Raw genomic sequence first — 19,032 nt, 5'->3', positions numbered from 1 at the left:
TATATTAACGTCATTGAAGCACGTATCGCAGTACGAGAAAATATCCCCCAGAGACTCATTAAATTCACCGAGCCAGCTAGCGCTACTGACTTAATCCGATAGGCCAGCTTTGGCATGCTATATATACCGATCCTCCCCGGATTCTTCGGAGTCTCTGGTGGAATCTATCGGTGCATCTTAAAATTTCTCCGTAGTTTGATATTCAGCCATGACAAAGGGAGGGAAATAAATGAGTGCACTGAAAATTGTTAAGAGCACTCTGGTAAAAGACTCGAGGAAAAACAATCAAGTCCAGTTACGAGGGCCACGCCCTTCTTTACTCCCTCGTAAACTCGCGTTTGGTATCCGATCTTGCCGAGGCGTAACTTTCGCTCCTGATAGGTACAGGACAACCTTAAGGAGCGAGTCTTACGACGCTGTATCGAGTGCTTGCACCTGCAAGATTCTCTTTGCCAACAGACAGTCCAGTAACGAGACCATCCTACCTTAACAAGACCATCCTTTCGCGGAGATTGTGCTTTTAAAGCTGAAAAAGGAACGATCGATCCTTTCCACGATCGGCTTCGATTTCATAGAGCTCTCCTAAGAGATTTACTCAAGGAAAAGAACTTTCCGAGACAACTGATTTTTTTTTCTCAGTAATATTCCACCAATGGACCGGAGGCTTCGATCGGGTACGATCGAGTCGATGGGTGATCCTACCGATAAAGGTTAGCGATCGAAACTACGGCAGGGCTGATGGTGCAGGTTATACACGGGAAGACGGAAAGGTCTGAGGGCCTCCGGGGATTCGATAACTGTACCCTTCCAAAGAGAATCTCTCCCTTGGGAGAGGTGTTACGGGAGCAACCAAATCTAAAAGACGAGCTGCGGGATAGATGAATAAACTCCAACGTATATAAAGAGTAAAACACCGATCGAATTCTGCGGGACGCCTGCGGGAAACCGTTGCGTCACGCCGTATATATATATACGATCCTTCAATGTTAATACGATGAATTACGCTGACCAGCTTCGTGACAAAGATAAACGCGTATGCACGACCCTATATATATAATATGCGGAGGAACGAGGCGTTTACGAGGACACACGCGTAGCGAGAAAATCGGCGTTGAGGCCGATGGGAATATTTGTTGGCATTAGCTGATAATGCATGTAACGCGGGTGCAGACTACTCGACCGTATCGATTATATATATAGCGAAAGGCACGATCGTCTCGCGATCAAGATCAATGGGACAGCAATAATAGAAACTCGTTGAATAGTTTCGCTACTGCTGGGTTTTGTCAGTGTTATTTACGACTGGAAGGACGTCTCATACTGGTTCTCGGGGGGTCGGAGAGGATACTCTCTCGCGTTAAGGAAGCATCTTAAGTTTCATCGCGTCCATTACGAATCGGTGGTAACACTCGAGAAAGTTCCAAACTGGAGCTCACTCGTGCTCGTTACAGGTTCGAAATCAACGCCGGTTTGTGTCGGTGCGGTAGATATAGATTTTGCGCCTAAATCCACGATAGTTAGGTTTCTATGGTCCTGCTATAGAGAGAGAGAGAGAGGGAGGGGGGGGGGGTGGATTGAGGGAGATGGGGGAGTATTATCGATAATCCAGAATCACAACTGTAACTTCAGTGGCGCTCTTCGTGTACAGGGGCGACAGGCGAGCAGCTTTCGTCTATGTAGCCATGACGTGAGTCCCTAATTAATTTCACGTAGTTCATTAACAACCCCGGTCGCGATGCTTAACAGCGTTTTGGCGTTTCGGAGAAATTCCACTCTGAGAAAACTTGACGATACGCAATGGTGGGAGTGAGTGGGGGAGGGGGAAAGAGAGCAATCGCGCTAATATCGAACTTTAGATTTTCTTTGCTTTGCTTTGCAAATACGTCGTGAGATAAGTAGCTACGCCATTTACACGAAACTTCCTTAACAAGATCTGGCAAGGCTGTTAAAATTTATTTCGTAGCAGCAGCTATGGCTCTTATTGATACTGGCGTTTTGCTACTGGCGTATTCCTCGATGGACGCAGGATTTTATTCTGACGGATTGCAATACTCGAGAAAGAACGCGCGAAACAAGACTACGTGCTTGGCTTCGCAGATGAAGCATCGCCTGTGACGAGCATCGAAAGAATTTTCGGAATCCTTGAAAAACGTAAGGGATCGCCCTCTCTCTACTCATCCCCGATACTTTGTCAACGCTCAAATTTTTCTCCCCAGCAATTTTTAACAAGGTATAACGATGACGTTTCTTTCTTCGCGGTCTAACGAAATTCCTCGCGTGAAACTGTTGCTTTTTCTGATGATTCACGCTGCTACAATATTGCCATAATATAAGGGCAGATTGATGAAAAAATCAACCACAGCAGGGTTTTATCATTTTTTAACCCAACCTGCGTCGTGTTGGGAATAGAAATAGAGAGGGGGAGGGGGGAGGGGGGGGGGGGTTAACGATTGCTTCTTCAAAAATGTTCAACGTGGCCCTAGCAGGCAAGCTGGGAGAATGTGATAAGATTATAAGCAGATACGACTAGACTTGGCTGAGCTAATAAACGCAGGAAGGATGCTACGCTGAATCAGGAAAACTCGGGTCGAGGTATTGAGCGATAAAAGGGGAAGTTGGAGGAGGTACGGAGAGCAGATAAGGGGTAGTAGCTCGTTTTCACGAGGCCGCCAAAGGTGGCGACGAGGCTCCTTAAAATTCTACCCGGTGCCCATTCTAAGCACGAGATAATAAAATATATCCAGAGTCTGTGAGTTTGCATTAGTAGGAGGGTGGGGGGGGGGGGGGAGGTACGGAGAGTACTGAATTGGCCGTTGGATTCAGGAGACTAGATAGACGATACTGGGCGAGGACAGATATTAACATAAGCAGTTTCTGTAAACGTCAGATCACGTACAGTACTTCCAGCTACGCATTACCATCTTGATTATCCTACACATAGCTATCCGTCTCCTTCTTAAATTCTTCCTGCGTCTTTCTATCACCAATTAAAAAAATTCTTTTTCTTTCCCAAGCTCTACAACTATATATATATATATACATTGACACAAGCGTAGCAAAAAAAAATAGAAGAAACTCCATGACTTTTCTTGATTACCAAATTTAAGCATGCATCTGCTAGCGCAATTATAGAGGCTACAGTGAATGTAGCCACTAAAATCTCATTAAAAAGTCTTCCGCATTGTTGTTTTACCTTCACTAAGTGCATCGGTATTCCTTGACCGTGATAGCGAGGAAAATTCATGAAACGACACTCGAGGCGCTTTAATGCTAATTGCCTCGTACAAGTGTTCTCCGGAGCTCCTCGTTAGGCGGCTTTATATCTCAAGGAGAAAATCTCACGCCGGAAGTTGCTTCTAAGATTCACGCTCGCGTAGATCGGCCGAATTTACCGCAGATGTTGCCTCCAGCTCGTAGCCCGCCCGGTGTGTCCGATATAATATTATAAGGAAAATTAACCGCCCCCTTTGCTTTATAAACGTGGAGAGTTCGCAGCGTTAGAAGCTGTTGTAGCAACACCAGACATAAGAAGGAAGATTAGAAAATTTATTTAAGGAATGAACGGATTGGTTATAAAAAAATATGTACTAGTGACGAATTAACAGAGACGAGAGACTGTCGTTGGAAGGACGTAACGAAATGCCAATGATTTTACCGAGTCGAAATTAGGGAAGTTTCGCGGTGGAAGGCACAGTGTCGAAACTCTAGTTATTCGTAGAAAGGTATAGAATGAACTCGTCGAAGCGCGCTGAAGGGTTAATCGAAACACTTCATCTAACGTCGACTCCAGGTCTGGGAGAAACGTAGTTGGTAAGTGGTGGACGAATCGGAGCTACGACTCCTCTCAGAAACGGACTGGTTCGTGGTTGTGCCTCGTCGTGTAACACCCACACACACACACACACACATACAGAACGATCCAGTCGACGCAGGTGCCACGCCGAGTAGTTCCTTAACAAGATATCCCAGTTGGCAACTGGGACTTCCGCCCAAGCGAAAGCAACGTACACATCATGCGCTAACGCGTGTCCCCCCCCCTTCCCCCCACGATCTTTTGTACCTGAAAACTCCCTTTCGCGTCCCCCTCCAGCCAACCAACCATCCATCCATCTGCCCGTCCAACCGTATCTCACGATTTATTCCAATCTCTCGTCTCATCTACGTCTATCTCTGTTTTGTCAACTGTCACAGGAGCAGAGATCGGAGAATAGAACCATCAGCTACGTGACGTTCGAACCAGGAGTGGATGACCATGGAAAATTCATCGTATGCAGGGCGGAAAACCCCAACGTCACCGGACTCTTCATGGAAGAAACGTGGAAAATTGACGTTGTTTGTAAGTGTTACGATTTCTCCTGCCACACGTTTGTAAGTTTATATGTATATATTTATATATATATATATACAAGCACGCTCGTCGTCGTCTTATTAATAATGCTACGTCGACAGTGCGAAGCGTCAGATCGTGTTCCTTCGCGGCCCACTGAAATATTTATCAGCACATCGCGTTCATACATATTTTATGGCGTTCAATAAAACCGTGGCTATGAACAACATCGACTCCCCCCTCCCCCTTCCTCACCTAGTACTATATATATATATATATATATATATATATATATGTAGCAGTTACATAACCACCAAGCGTCGTAAAGCGCGAATTCTAATATTCCTGGCGAAGCATTTTCCATATACTTAGGTATAGCCCTCCTCGGGAAATACGCATCTGAAATCTCATCGACGCCTGGCGATCGGCCGATTTTTACGAGGCGCGTCGTCGCAGCCTCTTTTTTTACAGTCGACAATAAAAAAGGACCTTTTCAGGAATTCCCCGCGAATTACGGCCGAAAATCCAGCTTGGCCTGTTCTCGCCGACTTACCCGTACCTCGTAAAAGAAGCCGAAAAGAGGAGAGGGAGAGAGAGAGAGATAGCCGATGGCGAAGAAGAAGCTGAAGGCGCGCGATGAGGCCGCCTCGTAAAGGGGGGAAAATGCTCGATTCGAGATTTTCGAGGTTTCATCCCTTACGCGCGCGTGTGCGTCGTCGCGGTTCTCCGTGTTCATCGCATGCATACATACATTACCGTGTATGTACATCGGAGAAGAGGCGAGCCCGGGTCAACCGTCCTTTTTGTTCCTCGAATGATCGCGAGCTCGGCGCTTTATCGACGACCCCATCGACAGATTCGCGAGGCGTTTTTTTACGAGTTGCTTTTTTATTTATTACAAGAGCGTAGGGGTGCGTCGTCGCGGCGTTACTCGTCGACTGGTGCGTCGGGCATGCTGAGCAAGAGTTGGGGGAGGGTTGGGGGGGGGGGGGAGGACGTTCGCGATTGTCGGATGATATCGCCGATTTACACGGAACGACGGCCTGAATTTATCACGTAACTACATTCATCCGGCCTCGTAAACTTTACGTTCGACTTGTCGAGAGTTATGGCATGGGCCTTGGCGCGCGAGGAGTATTAAAATGGAACGAGGTAGGACAGCGCAGGGGATAAAAAAACGAGCAGTCTCCCATGCGACAGATAACATTATCGGCAGCCCGGCAAATTCCGCTTGATACGCTCCACTCTCTCCCTAACTTTTACTACCCCTGTCTCGTTTAATTGCTCCGGCTCGGATATCGCAGATGTAAGCTGATTATCGCCGATTCTCCGACTTTCCCATTATTACACTCCACTGGAATTATTATCATCGCGGATATAATTCTCTCCCTCTCCCCTCACCGCTCTTTCTCTCTTCCTCTCGCGTACATCTCGAGCAATAAACTTGATATCAGCGCAGTAGGGGACAACGAAGGGGGGAAAAAGCTTCTGGAATACAGGAAATGACGTCACGTCACGTATTCAATTACGCTGACCTTCCAAGGAAGAGCTGACAAATAGCGGACCGGACGTATATCTATATATATATATATATATATAGGTATACAGAGAGAGAGAGAGAGAGCGTGCTCTCGCGGCAATCGGTATGAGCGAGGAAAACAAATTTATCGCTCGGCCGCAAGAAGCGACAAAATGCCAGCACGCGCATCATTGTCGTTTCTGGCCAGGTAAAAACCTACGGAAGGCAAGCGCTCCTGGTTAATTAATCCATCCGATGCGATGGTAGAAAGCGAGGTTCTTTGGTGGAAAAAGACAAAGACTGTCGCTCGACGAAAAGGGAAACCGGCATGATTAAATTAACGAACGACGCAATAAGACCTGTAAGAGATCAGACCGGAAGACAATGACATAGGTTTCCGGAGAAAACGACGATCCGGCCGGATGCCAACTCTTCCCAGGGAGCAAAAACATTGCTGTGTTTCATAAATGCTACTTGTCTCCGGTTTCTTTCTAATTTTATCGGTATCTTTCTATACTATATAGTTGATGACTATGAAGAAAGTTGAAGGAGGGGGGGGGGGGGGGGGGTAATTGACGTGCGTGCCCGAGTTCTCCATTGGCGAATATATATATATGTAGGCGAGCCAAACTCGTCGACAGGAGGAACAAAACGGACGTGACTCAAGCCGGTATCAAGCTGATGAAATTCTACGAGGGTGGACCCCGTCACAACGATAAAACGCATCTAAGCCCTTCATCCCGTTGTCCAACGCTATGAGGAAAAATAGTGGAGAGCCTGTGAGAGCCCACGATACTCCCTACGTGTCCCATAACCGAACTTCGAGGGTTGTTATCTGTCACGTGGAAACGTCCGGCCACAGCCAATTTCATAGAACGTGACGCTACCTCCCGTGAAATGCGTCACAACCGGTTATCAAACGAATCTCATCCCCCCTCCTCCCCTTCCTCCCCCTCTGCGCCATCACCGGTAAAACTACCCACTTTTTCTCTCACTTTCATCCTTCTCATTTTCATCTCGTGTTGTCTCTTTGCAGATCCACCGATAGTCTCGCTAAAGCTCGGATCTAGCCTCAATCCGGAGGACATCAAGGAGGGCGACGACGTCTACTTCGAGTGTCGCATCAGAGCAAACCCTCCATGGTCTAAACTCACGTGGATACACAACGTAAGTTTCGCGTTTCTCTCCATAACAGAGAAATAGAAAACAGTCTAGGCTAATTTACATCTAAAGGATCCCTCGACTCGCAGCTGCAAGTTTACATCGTTAAGCCAGTCTTATTTATACATTATATGCTTTCCGTTCTCCAAAGGAAACTTTCTAACCTTCGTTCAACGCTCGTAACTACCTTCTCCCTCCAACCCCTCTTATCGATCAACTGTTATGGGAAAAGTTGAGTTTTTTTTTTTTTTCACGCAACATCCAGTGCTGCAATTTACCAGTGTGACGAGCGAGAGTGGTGGGTTTTCGTAGAATTCTGGGAAGGCGAGTCTCGTAGCTAAAAGCTCGAGCGGGGTGTTTAACCAGAATAACGTTGTGAGCGCAACGTTCCTAATGTAGGACAAACTTGGAGCCCACTGTTGCACGCGTTTCCGTTCTGTAACTATGGCAACATCAGACGCGCACACTTCCTGCATTCTAATCGTTTCAATCGGTACAAGGTAGTTAGCGGAACTTGGCGAATTTCATGAACACTCGGTCGCTGCTTCCAGCGATAAGAGCCAAGTCAAATAGAGCATGGTCCCGGTATACCGGGTCCTCTCCTTTTTGCCAGTAATGCAAAACAGTTGGTTCGCTACTTTCATTATTCTTCCTTGATCCGGTGCAAAGCTAGAGAGAGAGAGAGGGAGAGAGATGGAGAGAATTAAAGGTTAACAGGACGAGAAACGCGATTACCGATAGCGTGTATTCTCGATGAGACGGGGTAAAATTAGTTCTCGCGGTGGAAATTAAGGGTATTTCGAGCGTGACTTGGAGAAAAATAGCAGAGAGAAGGGATTGAAGGGGTTTGGGCGCCCGTATCATCCATCGTGCAAAAGTCCTCGAGAAAACTCGTTGGTCCAGCGGGTTTATTAGCTCTTCCTGCCTCTTGCAGCTCGCTCCTTCTGCTCACTTTACGTTCATTCTTCCTTCCTTCCTTCCTTCCTTCCTTCCTTCCTTCCTTCCTTCCTTCCTGGCAGCTTTCTCAAGGAACAAGATCTCCCTACTAGATATATGCACGCTCTCCCACAAACGGTGAAAATCGAAGAAAAAGTAGCCGACGGCATCTGCCGTGGCGCGAGAGATTTGCGACGAAATTGCTTCTTAAAAATATGATCTAACTTCATTTCAGCCGGCAGACCGGCGACTCCCCGGGCTCTCGAAGCTCACCCTTGGCTGACCAAGTAAGCTCCTTCTCCTTTGCTTTCCACTACAGAGGCTATCTCGCAAATTCCTTGCCGAATTCTTGCTGCAAGAGAAAAGCCCTCGAAGAAGCCAGTGCTGATCGTCCGTGCACCGATTCCTTGCCGAAAAATGTGCAATTTCCAGTTGAACCCCTTCCAACGTGTGTATTGCGTGCTTTACGAGCTCTTGTTAAGAAAAACCCTTCGATGCGAAACGCTTCATCTCGTCTCTTTGAGCCTCTGATGGATTCCGCACAGCTATCCAAACTCGATTTATGCAACGATCGTAAAAACGCTACGATCTCAAACACGCGAGCGTAAAAGCAGCTTGTAAAACGTACGAAGCTCCGGTGGAGCTAGCAGAGGGAAATATACCGAAATTTTTATGTTCGAGGGGAAATTTATCGAAGGATTTTCCAGATGAAAATTAAATGCTATAACGAATTCCGCGATGGAAGTATAGCTTCCGTGTTTCAGCAAGGTGGATGATCTTCGTGAACAGATATACTATATACGCACACACACACACACACACTGCAGAGGCGTCCCGAACGGGCTGTCGAAGGTTCGCACGTTCCATCTACCAATCAATCCAAAGGTAGCAATCGGCCGAGGTAGGTACTATCTGGCGAGTCTTAAAAAACGCTTCTGGCTATCCGTAGCAGCAGTAACCTTTTGAGTGGCGATCGTAAAAGGTAAGAAAAAGTTGGGGGTGGAAAAAGCGAGAAGAATGAATTCCTGGGAAGCTTTGGCAGGCGAGGTAGCGATGCGCGGAAGGGTTGGATCGAGAAAGCAGCGTTGGGGCGAAGAAGGGTCGAAGGAATAAGGACGAGAAGGGTTGGATAAGGAGGGGGCAAGAGGGGGAGGGGATAAAACGGCGAGATACCAAGCATAATGGAGAGAGCAGTGATTAAGCTACCTTCAGCATTCAGGGGGACAATGGAAAAGAGTCCTATACTTAGTCGCGGCATTGACGAGCCAATCGGCCATCCAAGCCGAAAAGAGCCTTCAATGGATCCAACCGACTCTTCATCTTTTCTCGCAAAGTGGATTGACCGGCCTTAGGATCCTATTAATGACGTCATTGGTCCACCCCAGACGCGATCACGGATTTTCCCGCACGTAGAGAAATGCCTCCGTGCAGAGCCGCGTTTATCGACCCCGAGCCTGCAGGATATTTCCAGGTAGCGACCGATCGCGAACGGCGAGCTTTATTGTCTCGACGAAAGTAATCATAAAATTGCAAGCTCCCGACGATTAAGCTTTTACAAGGTAGCTGCTGGATCGTTTTCCTCGAAAGCTCGAACCGACGACGCATTCCACCAGCCCGTATAACGTATAAACCCAGCTAGGTCGATGCTGTTTAACACCCGCTCAGCCTGCATCCCTCAACCCCTTTTTATTAAGGGGAAGCAAGCGCCTTCGCTTCATTATTTTCCCCAAGAACGAATTTAACGCCCATTACTACGTTAGACTTTCGGCTCTCTCCTTGGAAAATCTTATTTTTATTTCTGTATATATATATATATATATATATACACATTTCTATATCTTAAAATTCTTCCTTCATTGGCAGAGGATCATTATCGTTCCGCTGGTCGCGGTCAATGACCTCCGTATGCTTCGCGGTAATAATAATAACCACGCGACACACAATGAACCTACCAATAAGTGGATTTCCCTCTCGCGCGCGAGATTCCACTCGACGAGTATCAGCTTCTTAATGCGAGGCGGAGGAATGTACGAATTCAAGGGGCACGGTGGGGGAGTGGGGAGGGGGTCTGCATCAATCAATTTCACTCACGTCACTATCGACCTGGCGTGTTGGAATTCCGCTCGGTTTAAAGCTGCTGCTTTTTCCAGGAGCAGCACGAGGAACGCTTCGTTTCGCCCTGGATTCGATTTCCTGAATTTTCGTCCGAAGATAAGAGCTTTTCACGGAGCGAGAGCGATGTTCTTCTGCTCGCATCGCTGATCCCCAGGCGGAAGTTGGCTGCGCGAAGCCCGTGAGGGTGTGTAACGAGCGAGACGACCTGCGCGCGCCAGCTTTAAAATACCGCTGGAAAAAATCTCCAGCGCGAAGAATTAATCGGCCAGACCAGCGCGCACCGGGATATATTTGCAATTCTAGCGCGAAGCAAATGGACGGGGAATCCGATGCAGCTGCCACCCTCCCCCCCCCCCCCTTAATCCAATCCCTCCTTCGGAGTCCACGCACCCCCGCGAGTTAACGAGACACGACGAAAATTCGAAAATCCCTTGTCATTAATATCAACCCATCAAAGCGTTTATCGCTCGAGAGTCGATACTCGCTTGCCTCGCTTATGGATACAGAAAGTGGACTCTATTCATGGAGCTGGTTTACTTGTCGAGATGCCTGATAAATGAACGACCTGTCCGTAGTATCAAGAGCCAGAGCAAACATGGCCAACGTTCCATGCTAACGCGATCCGCCGTGCACGGTGAGCCGACAATACGTGAGAAAATGGGCACTGTGATCGATAAAGAGGAATATTAGACAAACTTAAGAAGAGTTTTAGATCGTTCTTAGAGAATCGTTCGATTCTCCATTTCGCACAGTGGTTGTTTTGCCAGAATACGCGTTACGCGGTTCTTTGACCCGATGTAGGTTGGGATAACGAGAATACACAGCCGTGTGTATAGTCTCTGGTTGCGTTTGAAAGGTTGGAACTCGGCGCGAAACGGGCAAAAGACGGATAAGGGTGTGGATGAGTAATGAGAGTAGCTTAGGATACTTGTTTAACGAACGATCCGTGGAAAATGATACGTGCGATACGAGGAAGTACATCATGGACGACGAGGACGAGTGAAGGGAAACACGAGGCAGGGGCGCGCTTTAAGACACGCGAAACTTTAACTCGATGGAGCCAGGTACAGGAGCGTGAGCCGAAGGAGAATCAAAAACGTAATCAAAGATAATGAGGGAACTTTCCTCGCCGTGGGAGGATTTACAGCGTTTACGAGCCCTGCTGGACTTAGTCGGCTGGAGGAAAACTCGGGGGGGGGGGGGGGGGGGAGGTGAAAAGTGCAGGGGATGAAGCTGAAAAGAAACCGGAGATGGCGAAGCTCGTGCTGCCTGCAAGCTCGGCTCGATGTGCTTTTTTCCTGCTGCTCCACCACCACTCTCACCCCCCACCCTCGCGTCCTTTCTATCGCGATGCGCGTCATTCAATACTCCCCTGTGCTTTCCCACCAAAAACCAAAACTCATCCCCTATAGAATTTTCCGTCTCGTCACTGCGGCGCCAATTTCCTTCGCGAAATTCCCACGCACACCTTACCCGCCATCCACCCCGTCCATAATTAACGCAAGATTTAGTATATTAGGTTTATATCGCTTCTCTTCACTCCCCCCCCCCCCTCCCTCGACCCCTTTAACGTAAATCCCACCGATTCAATTTTTACGAATAATGCACCGCTCGAGGGTGTATTTATTTTATTTTCACTATTTTTTTTTCACCTTCATTTGTGCCACTGCTCATCCAAATGAACGAGAGGGCGATCGCAAATTTGCGGGTCAAATGAAGTCGCGTTAACCGACCGCCATCTGGCTCTATGAAAAAAAAAGGTCGGCCAGGAGTCGGTTAAAATTTAAAACCACGTTTAACACGGGTATCGCGCGCTATTGACGAAAGATGTTAAAATTTTCAGTATTGCCATTAGACTTTTGATGAAAGCCTCGTTTCAAGCTGGATGTTCTTCGCGAAAATTTAATAACGTAAAATATTAAATATAATATTTAAAATTCCTACCGCAGTCTCGTTGCTCGGCGCACGATGCAGAAGGATAATGAATAAGAGAAGAGGACAGATAGGAATTTGAGGAGAGCCAGATACGATACACATTTAGATTTTAATACCGGAGTGAAAAAAGCGTCTCTGGTGCTATATATCTGCATTGAAATTCGTTTTAATTACCGAATCTACGCGCATATATAGTTTTTACCAAGGGAAGATATTTCCAGTAGCTAAAATGTTGCCACGTGGTTATAGCGAAAATGAAAAATTTAGAGGATGACGCGGATGAAATTTTGCGAGGTGACTGGAGGGTTGGACAAAGTGGAAGGAGCAGGATGAGTAAAATGATTTAGAGCGAGTCTTTATTAAGGCGCTGATTTGGAAAGAAACGCGTGAAACGATGCAAAAAGGGGGCAAGTCAAGCGTGCGCGGTGCTGACTCGCGATAAATGGGCTACGTGCATTAATTCCCAATCCCCCTTCCCCCTCTAGCTCATTCACACAACTATCCCCCCGAGAGAGAGAATCGCGAATCGTAGAAAAAAATATGAAGCAGGAAAGAACGCGCTGGGCAACGGGACTCAAAAGTGCGTCTGGCACGGCGTTTCTTTTTCCACTTTTTGAAAAATCGATAACGCGCCGTCTATTTCGCGGTGTGTTGTTCGCGAAATCTGGTTATACGTCGAACAAAAAGACGCTATTCAGGTATAACGCGAAAAAGCGACCGGGAAAGATCGAATGGTGGATAAGCGAAGTGCTAGGGAATAATAGAATAAAAGCTCCCAGTGCTAGAGCGAAATAACTTCGAAATTCTACGAATGGAATTAAATCTTTTCAATGGACTTTCTTCCTTCCTTCCTTCCTACCTTCCTGCTTTCCTACCTTCCTTATACCTACCTACACCACCTATCCACCAACCCTCCTACCCGACCCTCTCGGAGCTGCCAGAGTTTTGCGAGTGAAATGAAAGAGTCGGTTGCGATGGCAGGGGAGCAGTTGCGAATAACCATATAAGGAAAAGGTTAGGATCGATCGCTACTATATCTATATAGTGAAACCTGCAAAGGTTGGGAGGGGGAGAGGTAAAGGGGTCCTCGTTAATCACGCGCGACCTCTCAAAATTATTTCTGCGAACGAAAGAAGCCGGGGGGAGCGATAAATCGTACGTTGCCAACCGAGCGGCCAGGCACGTTTGCGACATGTCCGGCATAAAGTGCGGAAACGAGGTGGAAGCTCGGTGTGTGCAGCAGGGGACAGTAAGGTGCGGTGTGTGCTGCGGTATAACGTATAGTGGTATGGCGAGCTGCCTTGGGAAGCAAAGAGAATGTCGGTGAATATACGAAACTACTGTGGAAGCAACTCGAGCACTGTACTCTACCCTTACCTGACTCTACTCTTTAAAGCACGCGGGTGCTTTCCAGTTGCTCTCTCTTTCAAGTCTCGAGTATATATCGCGGCGAGTTCAACACTGCCTGCTGCCTCCTATATAGCCGCTACAATCCCTCGCATATGCGTCCGTAATACTATATCCTGTATAGAAAAAAATCCACCCTTGTACCCTCGACTAATTTGCTTTCTCGACAAAAGTGGAGCAGGAGCGAGGAACGTGTATATATATGGGAGAAGATGATCCGTGAAAAGTCTATATCGATGATTATATAGATTGAGTGAGAAGCGGATGTTTCCCGGTCCGTATATATTGGTTTGGTACGAAGGGACAGGATCCGCGTTCGCCAGGAACAGTGGAACGATTTTACGACGCTGCTCATTCGCCATGGTTCTCATCTGTCCCCCCTGTAATTACGTTCTGGAAACTTTCTGCCGCAACTGTACACACGTTTTCCACTGGCGCGTCATCGTTGCTGTGCCGGCTGACCTTTTTCTCGCTGAAAACGTAGCAGGTGGACGAGTTCCAAAAAGACGGAGACTATTAAGTCCTGTTTACAACCGAGCGTTAATGCTCGTTACCGTGAAGCGCCTGTAACCGGAAAACGAGGCTCTGCCCGATCTACCAACTATGAACTTTCCTCCCCTCCCCCCCCCCCCCCCCTCCTTCGACCTTTTTCCCTTACAATCCACTGCTAACCGTATGGCGACCCTTACTTTTGGACTGGCCGCAAAAAAATCTTCAAGGAAGTCGTTGCCATGTACTACTACTCGCGTGTGTGTGTGTGTGTGTGTGTGTACGTGGGTGCACGCTGTTCAATTGCTGCTTCCTCAGCGGAAAGCTCGAGTTATTTGCTTTGAGATCGAAAGGCTGATAAATCTGGGGAAAAAAGTGGGTCGGCCGATAGAGCACCAAACTGGAGAGCAGAAAAGTGACGAGGAAAGGTCCTCTCCTGGTCTGAGGCTATTCCGCGAAGGAGAAAGGCGAAATAAAAGGATTTCCCTAAAGCTTTGAGGAAGGTTGACCAAACTCTTGGGAGAGAGGAAGGGAGACAAAGATCGAAATGGAGAAAGAGAGAGAGGGACAGGGGGGGGGGGGAGATATCAAATGAATAAAGGGAAGAAAAAAGAAAAGGTAAAGCGGTAGCTGCGGCTTGTTGGCAATTTTTCAAGGAATCAGTGCGGCACCGTCTGACTGGAATGAACGTTCCCTCTCCCCTGTAGCCATCACTAGTCTCCCTACGAGGTCCTGTGATCACCTTGGATTCTCCTAAGAGAGGGGGGGGGGGGGGTAGGGGGAGGGAGAGAGTAGTAACAACTCGACCATACTCAGGACAGACCTAGCTTTTCCCCTCGACCAATGCTCAGCATTGAATTCCAATGGAGTATTTCAACTGCCAGCTTGCAAATCGTTAAATGAAAAGCGATTGAAATTTTCTAGTGAATATTTTACGTAGTACCTACCTTTCATTGAAAGCATTCGTTATATTATATTATACATCCTCCTCATCGATTCGATCGCGTTCGGTTTATCGATTCGTCGGAGGGTCCGTCTAATCTCGAATGGCTTGGCTAAAATATAGTTGGCATTCGTGTACGACTGAACGGTTAACACCTACTTCATCCGACGGCAAGCCAGAAGACAATACCCGACTCCATTGTACACTGCCTGTATATGCCACGCGCTACGAGTAATTTCGTCCTTATTCCGAATCCTGAATAACGCTCAAAATGGAGAAACTCCTGCGGGCTACGTTCCAAGCTTCCTTCGTCGTATTTCCAAGTCTACCATGTCTAATTAATTGGAGAAAAAGAAATAAACAAGATTCATCCGCATGAACATAAAATTTCATTATTTATTTTATACCTAAATTCCTGCTTTATACAATAAAGGGATAAAAGTTATATATATATATATAACTGTGTGTAAGTCTTGAAACAATTTAAGAATTTATCTATATAATCAAGGCTTTCGAAAACGTCAAAGTTTTGGATTCGTTTTTCGACAGGTTATCCGACTAGGCCCCTTGCTCGACTATCCTATATATATATATACAGTATAGCAAAGGGGGAAAAGTCTGTATAGTTGTAGATTTAATGAACAGGCTTCGCGTTCAAGTTAGTTGATCCTCATTTATAGCGCAAACCCCGGGAAACTTAATTATAGAGAGTAGTAGTGGTAGTGGTGTAGTAGTATATATAGTATAGTAGTAGTACCGCTACGACTAGCTATCCCTGATTCTAAAACTGGATGATCAAAGGAGTAGCAGCGGCGCCGCTGGTCAAACCGAGTAAGAAAATTGAATTAATGGCACCAAGTAGCAAACTCTAGTAGAGTATTCCCTTTAAGGAATGCTAATCACGCGGCCCTCTATTTGCCTATCCCCTCCCCTTAGTAATTGGAATCTTTTTCGCTGGGCGACAATGGGAATTTGGCAAAGTCGAATGAGTCGATTGGCCTGGCTCGTCGAATCACTTGTGCTCGCTACGGAATGTCGGGTAACAGGTTAAATCGTAGCGATAACGGCTTACAAGAGAAATCTTTCGAAATGGCAAACGTAGGTGGGTAGGTACGTGCAGCAGGTGGAAAAGTAGATTGGACATGGAACGATGGGAGGGATGATGGGAGAAGTAGGGGTTTGTAGCTTTTTGGGAGATGGCTCAGTCGAACGAAAAGATAAACGGAAGTCAGGGACTGACTGCGCAGAATGGCTCCGTACGTTGCTTTCTATTTTGTCGAAGCAATGAAGAGCAAGCGCAGAAAGGAACGACGAGAAGCACGATCCGGACCCGAGGGAGTCTCAAAGAAACGGAACACACTGAATTGGAACGATGGAAAAGTTTGAGCCTTGGAATTCCTAAGCTAAAGAGAATATAACCTCTCATGTACCTTGCGGGATCAACCGCTGGGATATCAAACACCCGATCATTATCGCATTTTCATTCATTCATTAGCGGGAACTGTATATTTTCCACTCTTCGACATTCAACCTTTTTCACTTTCCTTTCTCCGTTCGATCCTCTAACGAGATGCGCCGCTTAACGAGTTACTTTCCAGTCTAAGGCTTTTGCCACGAGGGGTAAATCGAAGGTAAACCCTAGGATTTAACCGGGGCTTAACCTATGCTAAGCGTACTAAACCTCCGTGCCCGTACTTGGCCACACGGAAGCTTGCTAACGTAGATTACAATATAGTTTAATTGACTTAGCATGTTATAATGGTCAAGAACGCTCTGGAAATCCTCCTCCTACTTTCCATAGGGCAGCCTTATCAGCCAATCGCATACATAATATTAACAGCATTCTTACTCCATCTCGTAATATGATCTTTCCAAAATTAGTCAATGGGCAGGAAAGAGCCTGTATATAGGTATACCTATAGGGATACTTTTGTTTAATTTGCTGTTCTTGTAACGCAGAAAATAGTTTGATTATACGATTCTTCTACATTTTCACTTTATGCATTGACTATACTTATCTTTCAAAATTTATGGCAAAAGTTTTTATTTTTGTTTAATTAGAGGATTCTTTTAAATTTGAGGAAAATTAACCAATGTCCCAAATTACGAGATTTTTCTCAAAGTGTAAAATATTCTTGAAATCTCTTTGTATATTCCAGCTACATCCACGTACTGGATTTTCACGTTTTTATGGTATATATGCAGCTGGAGGCTTTTGAATCTTACAAACAAAAGGATTTATCAGAGAGATCACATCAAATAGTTCCTTACATAAATCCAATCTTTTAGGCTATAGCAGATGAGGGATGATAGCATGGAAGATGAGGAGGAAGAAGAGAAAATCAACGAAGAAATATCTGTCGTAGGGTTTCTTCAGGATTCAAATGACCTCGTTTCGAATCGATTTCGAATTATCTTCGGCTGTTAGGGACCAGGCAAGTGAGAAGAAAGACTCTGGTGGTATAATAATAGAAAAACGACTGTACGGTAAGGTAGTGTAAAAAGTAGAGGAGAAATGTGTGGAGAGCTGAAGGATTAGGGGAGGGGGAGGGAGACGTAAAAAAGATGAAGCTAGATCTGGTTAAGCGGAGAAAGCAGCGAGGACCATCGACGTGAAACGGCTGTAGGGGACGCGGCCAAGGTACGTCATGCTGTCTGATTAAACCAGAAAAGCTGCATTTGTCAGGACCTCTCCTCCCTCCCCCCTCACAGTCTCCAGTGTCCTCTCTCCCACGTGTATCAGACTCATACCTACTCGCAGGCCGATATCACAATCTCTCGCTTCTTGTCAATTCTGAAGATGAACGCCAGCAGCCAAAGGTCACTGACCACCACCGAGTTTCTTATTTTTACACTGCTATATCCATAGCCGAAGCTGGTTACAGGATTGCTACCCCATAAGAATAACTCAACCGTATTTCGTTTTACTTCCATTTCCAGAGCTTGATTAATCAAACCTTTCCAACTCACTTCCATTGATCCAAGCCCTCCCTCGCTTCTCCTCGTCCACCAGACTTTTACGCCGAGGGTATAAGAAGAACCGAGCGAAAATTTTCTGCCAAAAATAATATTGCCGCAGTAATAAAAGCAGAAGCGGGCTGAACAATTGGGCGAGAAAATCCTAGGAGCGAGCGCTACTTAACGGAATTATACTTGCTGGCTCTGTGTCTATATCGTCTGCTTTTCTTTTTTATACACGGCAGTGTGATTTTTGACGCAGTGGCGAAACTCGCGCTCTCCGGAGTGACAAGGCAATCTGGGCGAAAAAAAGAAAGTACTCTCGTAACGATGGGGAGGAAGGGTGTGCGTTGCAACGTACAGTCAGTCAGCTTATATCTAATTTATCGCGGAATCAAAAGAAAGTGGAACGGCCCGTGGTGATAGCGGAGGCACCGTCGGTGTTAGGTCTTTCATTTCCAACCCCCTGGCATCAATGCTGATAGCATCAGCTAGCCATGAAAGAGAGGGGATGGGGGGATGAGAGAACTGCGCGATACATCTGCCAACCCCTCTTCTAATCTCACATCTACCCGCTTTTCTCTCGGTTGCAGAACCAGGTTCTAGCTCACAACACCTCGGCAAGGATAATTTGGTCAAATCAGAGCCTCGTCCTGCAGAGCGTCACGAGAAGCAGCGCAGGACGATACGTGTGCGCCGCTACCAACTCTCTGCAGGAGACCCAGAGCGAACCACTGCATTTTCGTGTCAAATGTAAGTACCTTAACTCGAATCTCTCCGTTATATATATACGTATACTCTTCCCTCAATTTTCTCCCATCCAACCTTTCTTATTTCTCCATTTTCAACCATTCACCATCACCATTGGAAATCATCGCTTCCAAGTAGTAAAAACAGACTTTACAGCTTACGTTTATCGAGGGCATAATTGACCGTAAATTCAGTCGAGCAATTTTGCACGCACGAGAGAAACTTCGCACCCCGGTCCAACCACGTCCGCGATGAATATTTCAGCCACTCTTATAGTTCGAGCTACATTTTTCATACCCAATCTCCGGCTATAGCACTGAATTTTCGAAAGAGAGACGCTTAGGTCTCGAAAAGAACCTGAGAACTTTTCTTTTTCTCTCGCTTTGCGTGGGAAATCCTTTGGTTCCGAGTAATAAAAAAAACACAAACACATAACCAGGCAGCGGGTTAAGGAGACTGCTATAATAATTTCATAGGGCCGTAATCCGACGA

General features: G+C 46.5%; 1 protein-coding gene across 3 annotated transcripts in view; it reads left to right on the top strand.

Moving 5' to 3' along the window:
• The window catches only part of LOC136776233 (neural cell adhesion molecule 2-like), a 204,336-nt gene that overhangs the window by 166,282 nt on the left and 19,022 nt on the right, over positions 1 to 19,032 (top strand). For all 3 annotated transcript variants that reach the window (XM_066731627.1, XM_066731635.1, XM_066731618.1), the window contains 3 exons: positions 4,192 to 4,336; positions 6,883 to 7,013; positions 18,384 to 18,543. In XM_066731627.1, coding sequence (XP_066587724.1) covers positions 4,192 to 4,336; positions 6,883 to 7,013; positions 18,384 to 18,543 — 436 coding nt within the window. The remainder of the gene's footprint in view (positions 1 to 4,191; positions 4,337 to 6,882; positions 7,014 to 18,383; positions 18,544 to 19,032) is intronic.

The sequence above is a fragment of the Prorops nasuta genome, unplaced genomic scaffold (assembly GCF_024137725.1).
Source record: "Prorops nasuta isolate Cenicafe-Biocafe unplaced genomic scaffold, Cenicafe_Pnas_1.2 PNAS00002, whole genome shotgun sequence".
Classification (NCBI taxonomy): domain Eukaryota; kingdom Metazoa; phylum Arthropoda; class Insecta; order Hymenoptera; family Bethylidae; genus Prorops; species Prorops nasuta.
This window is presented reverse-complemented; position numbering and strand designations above follow the sequence as displayed.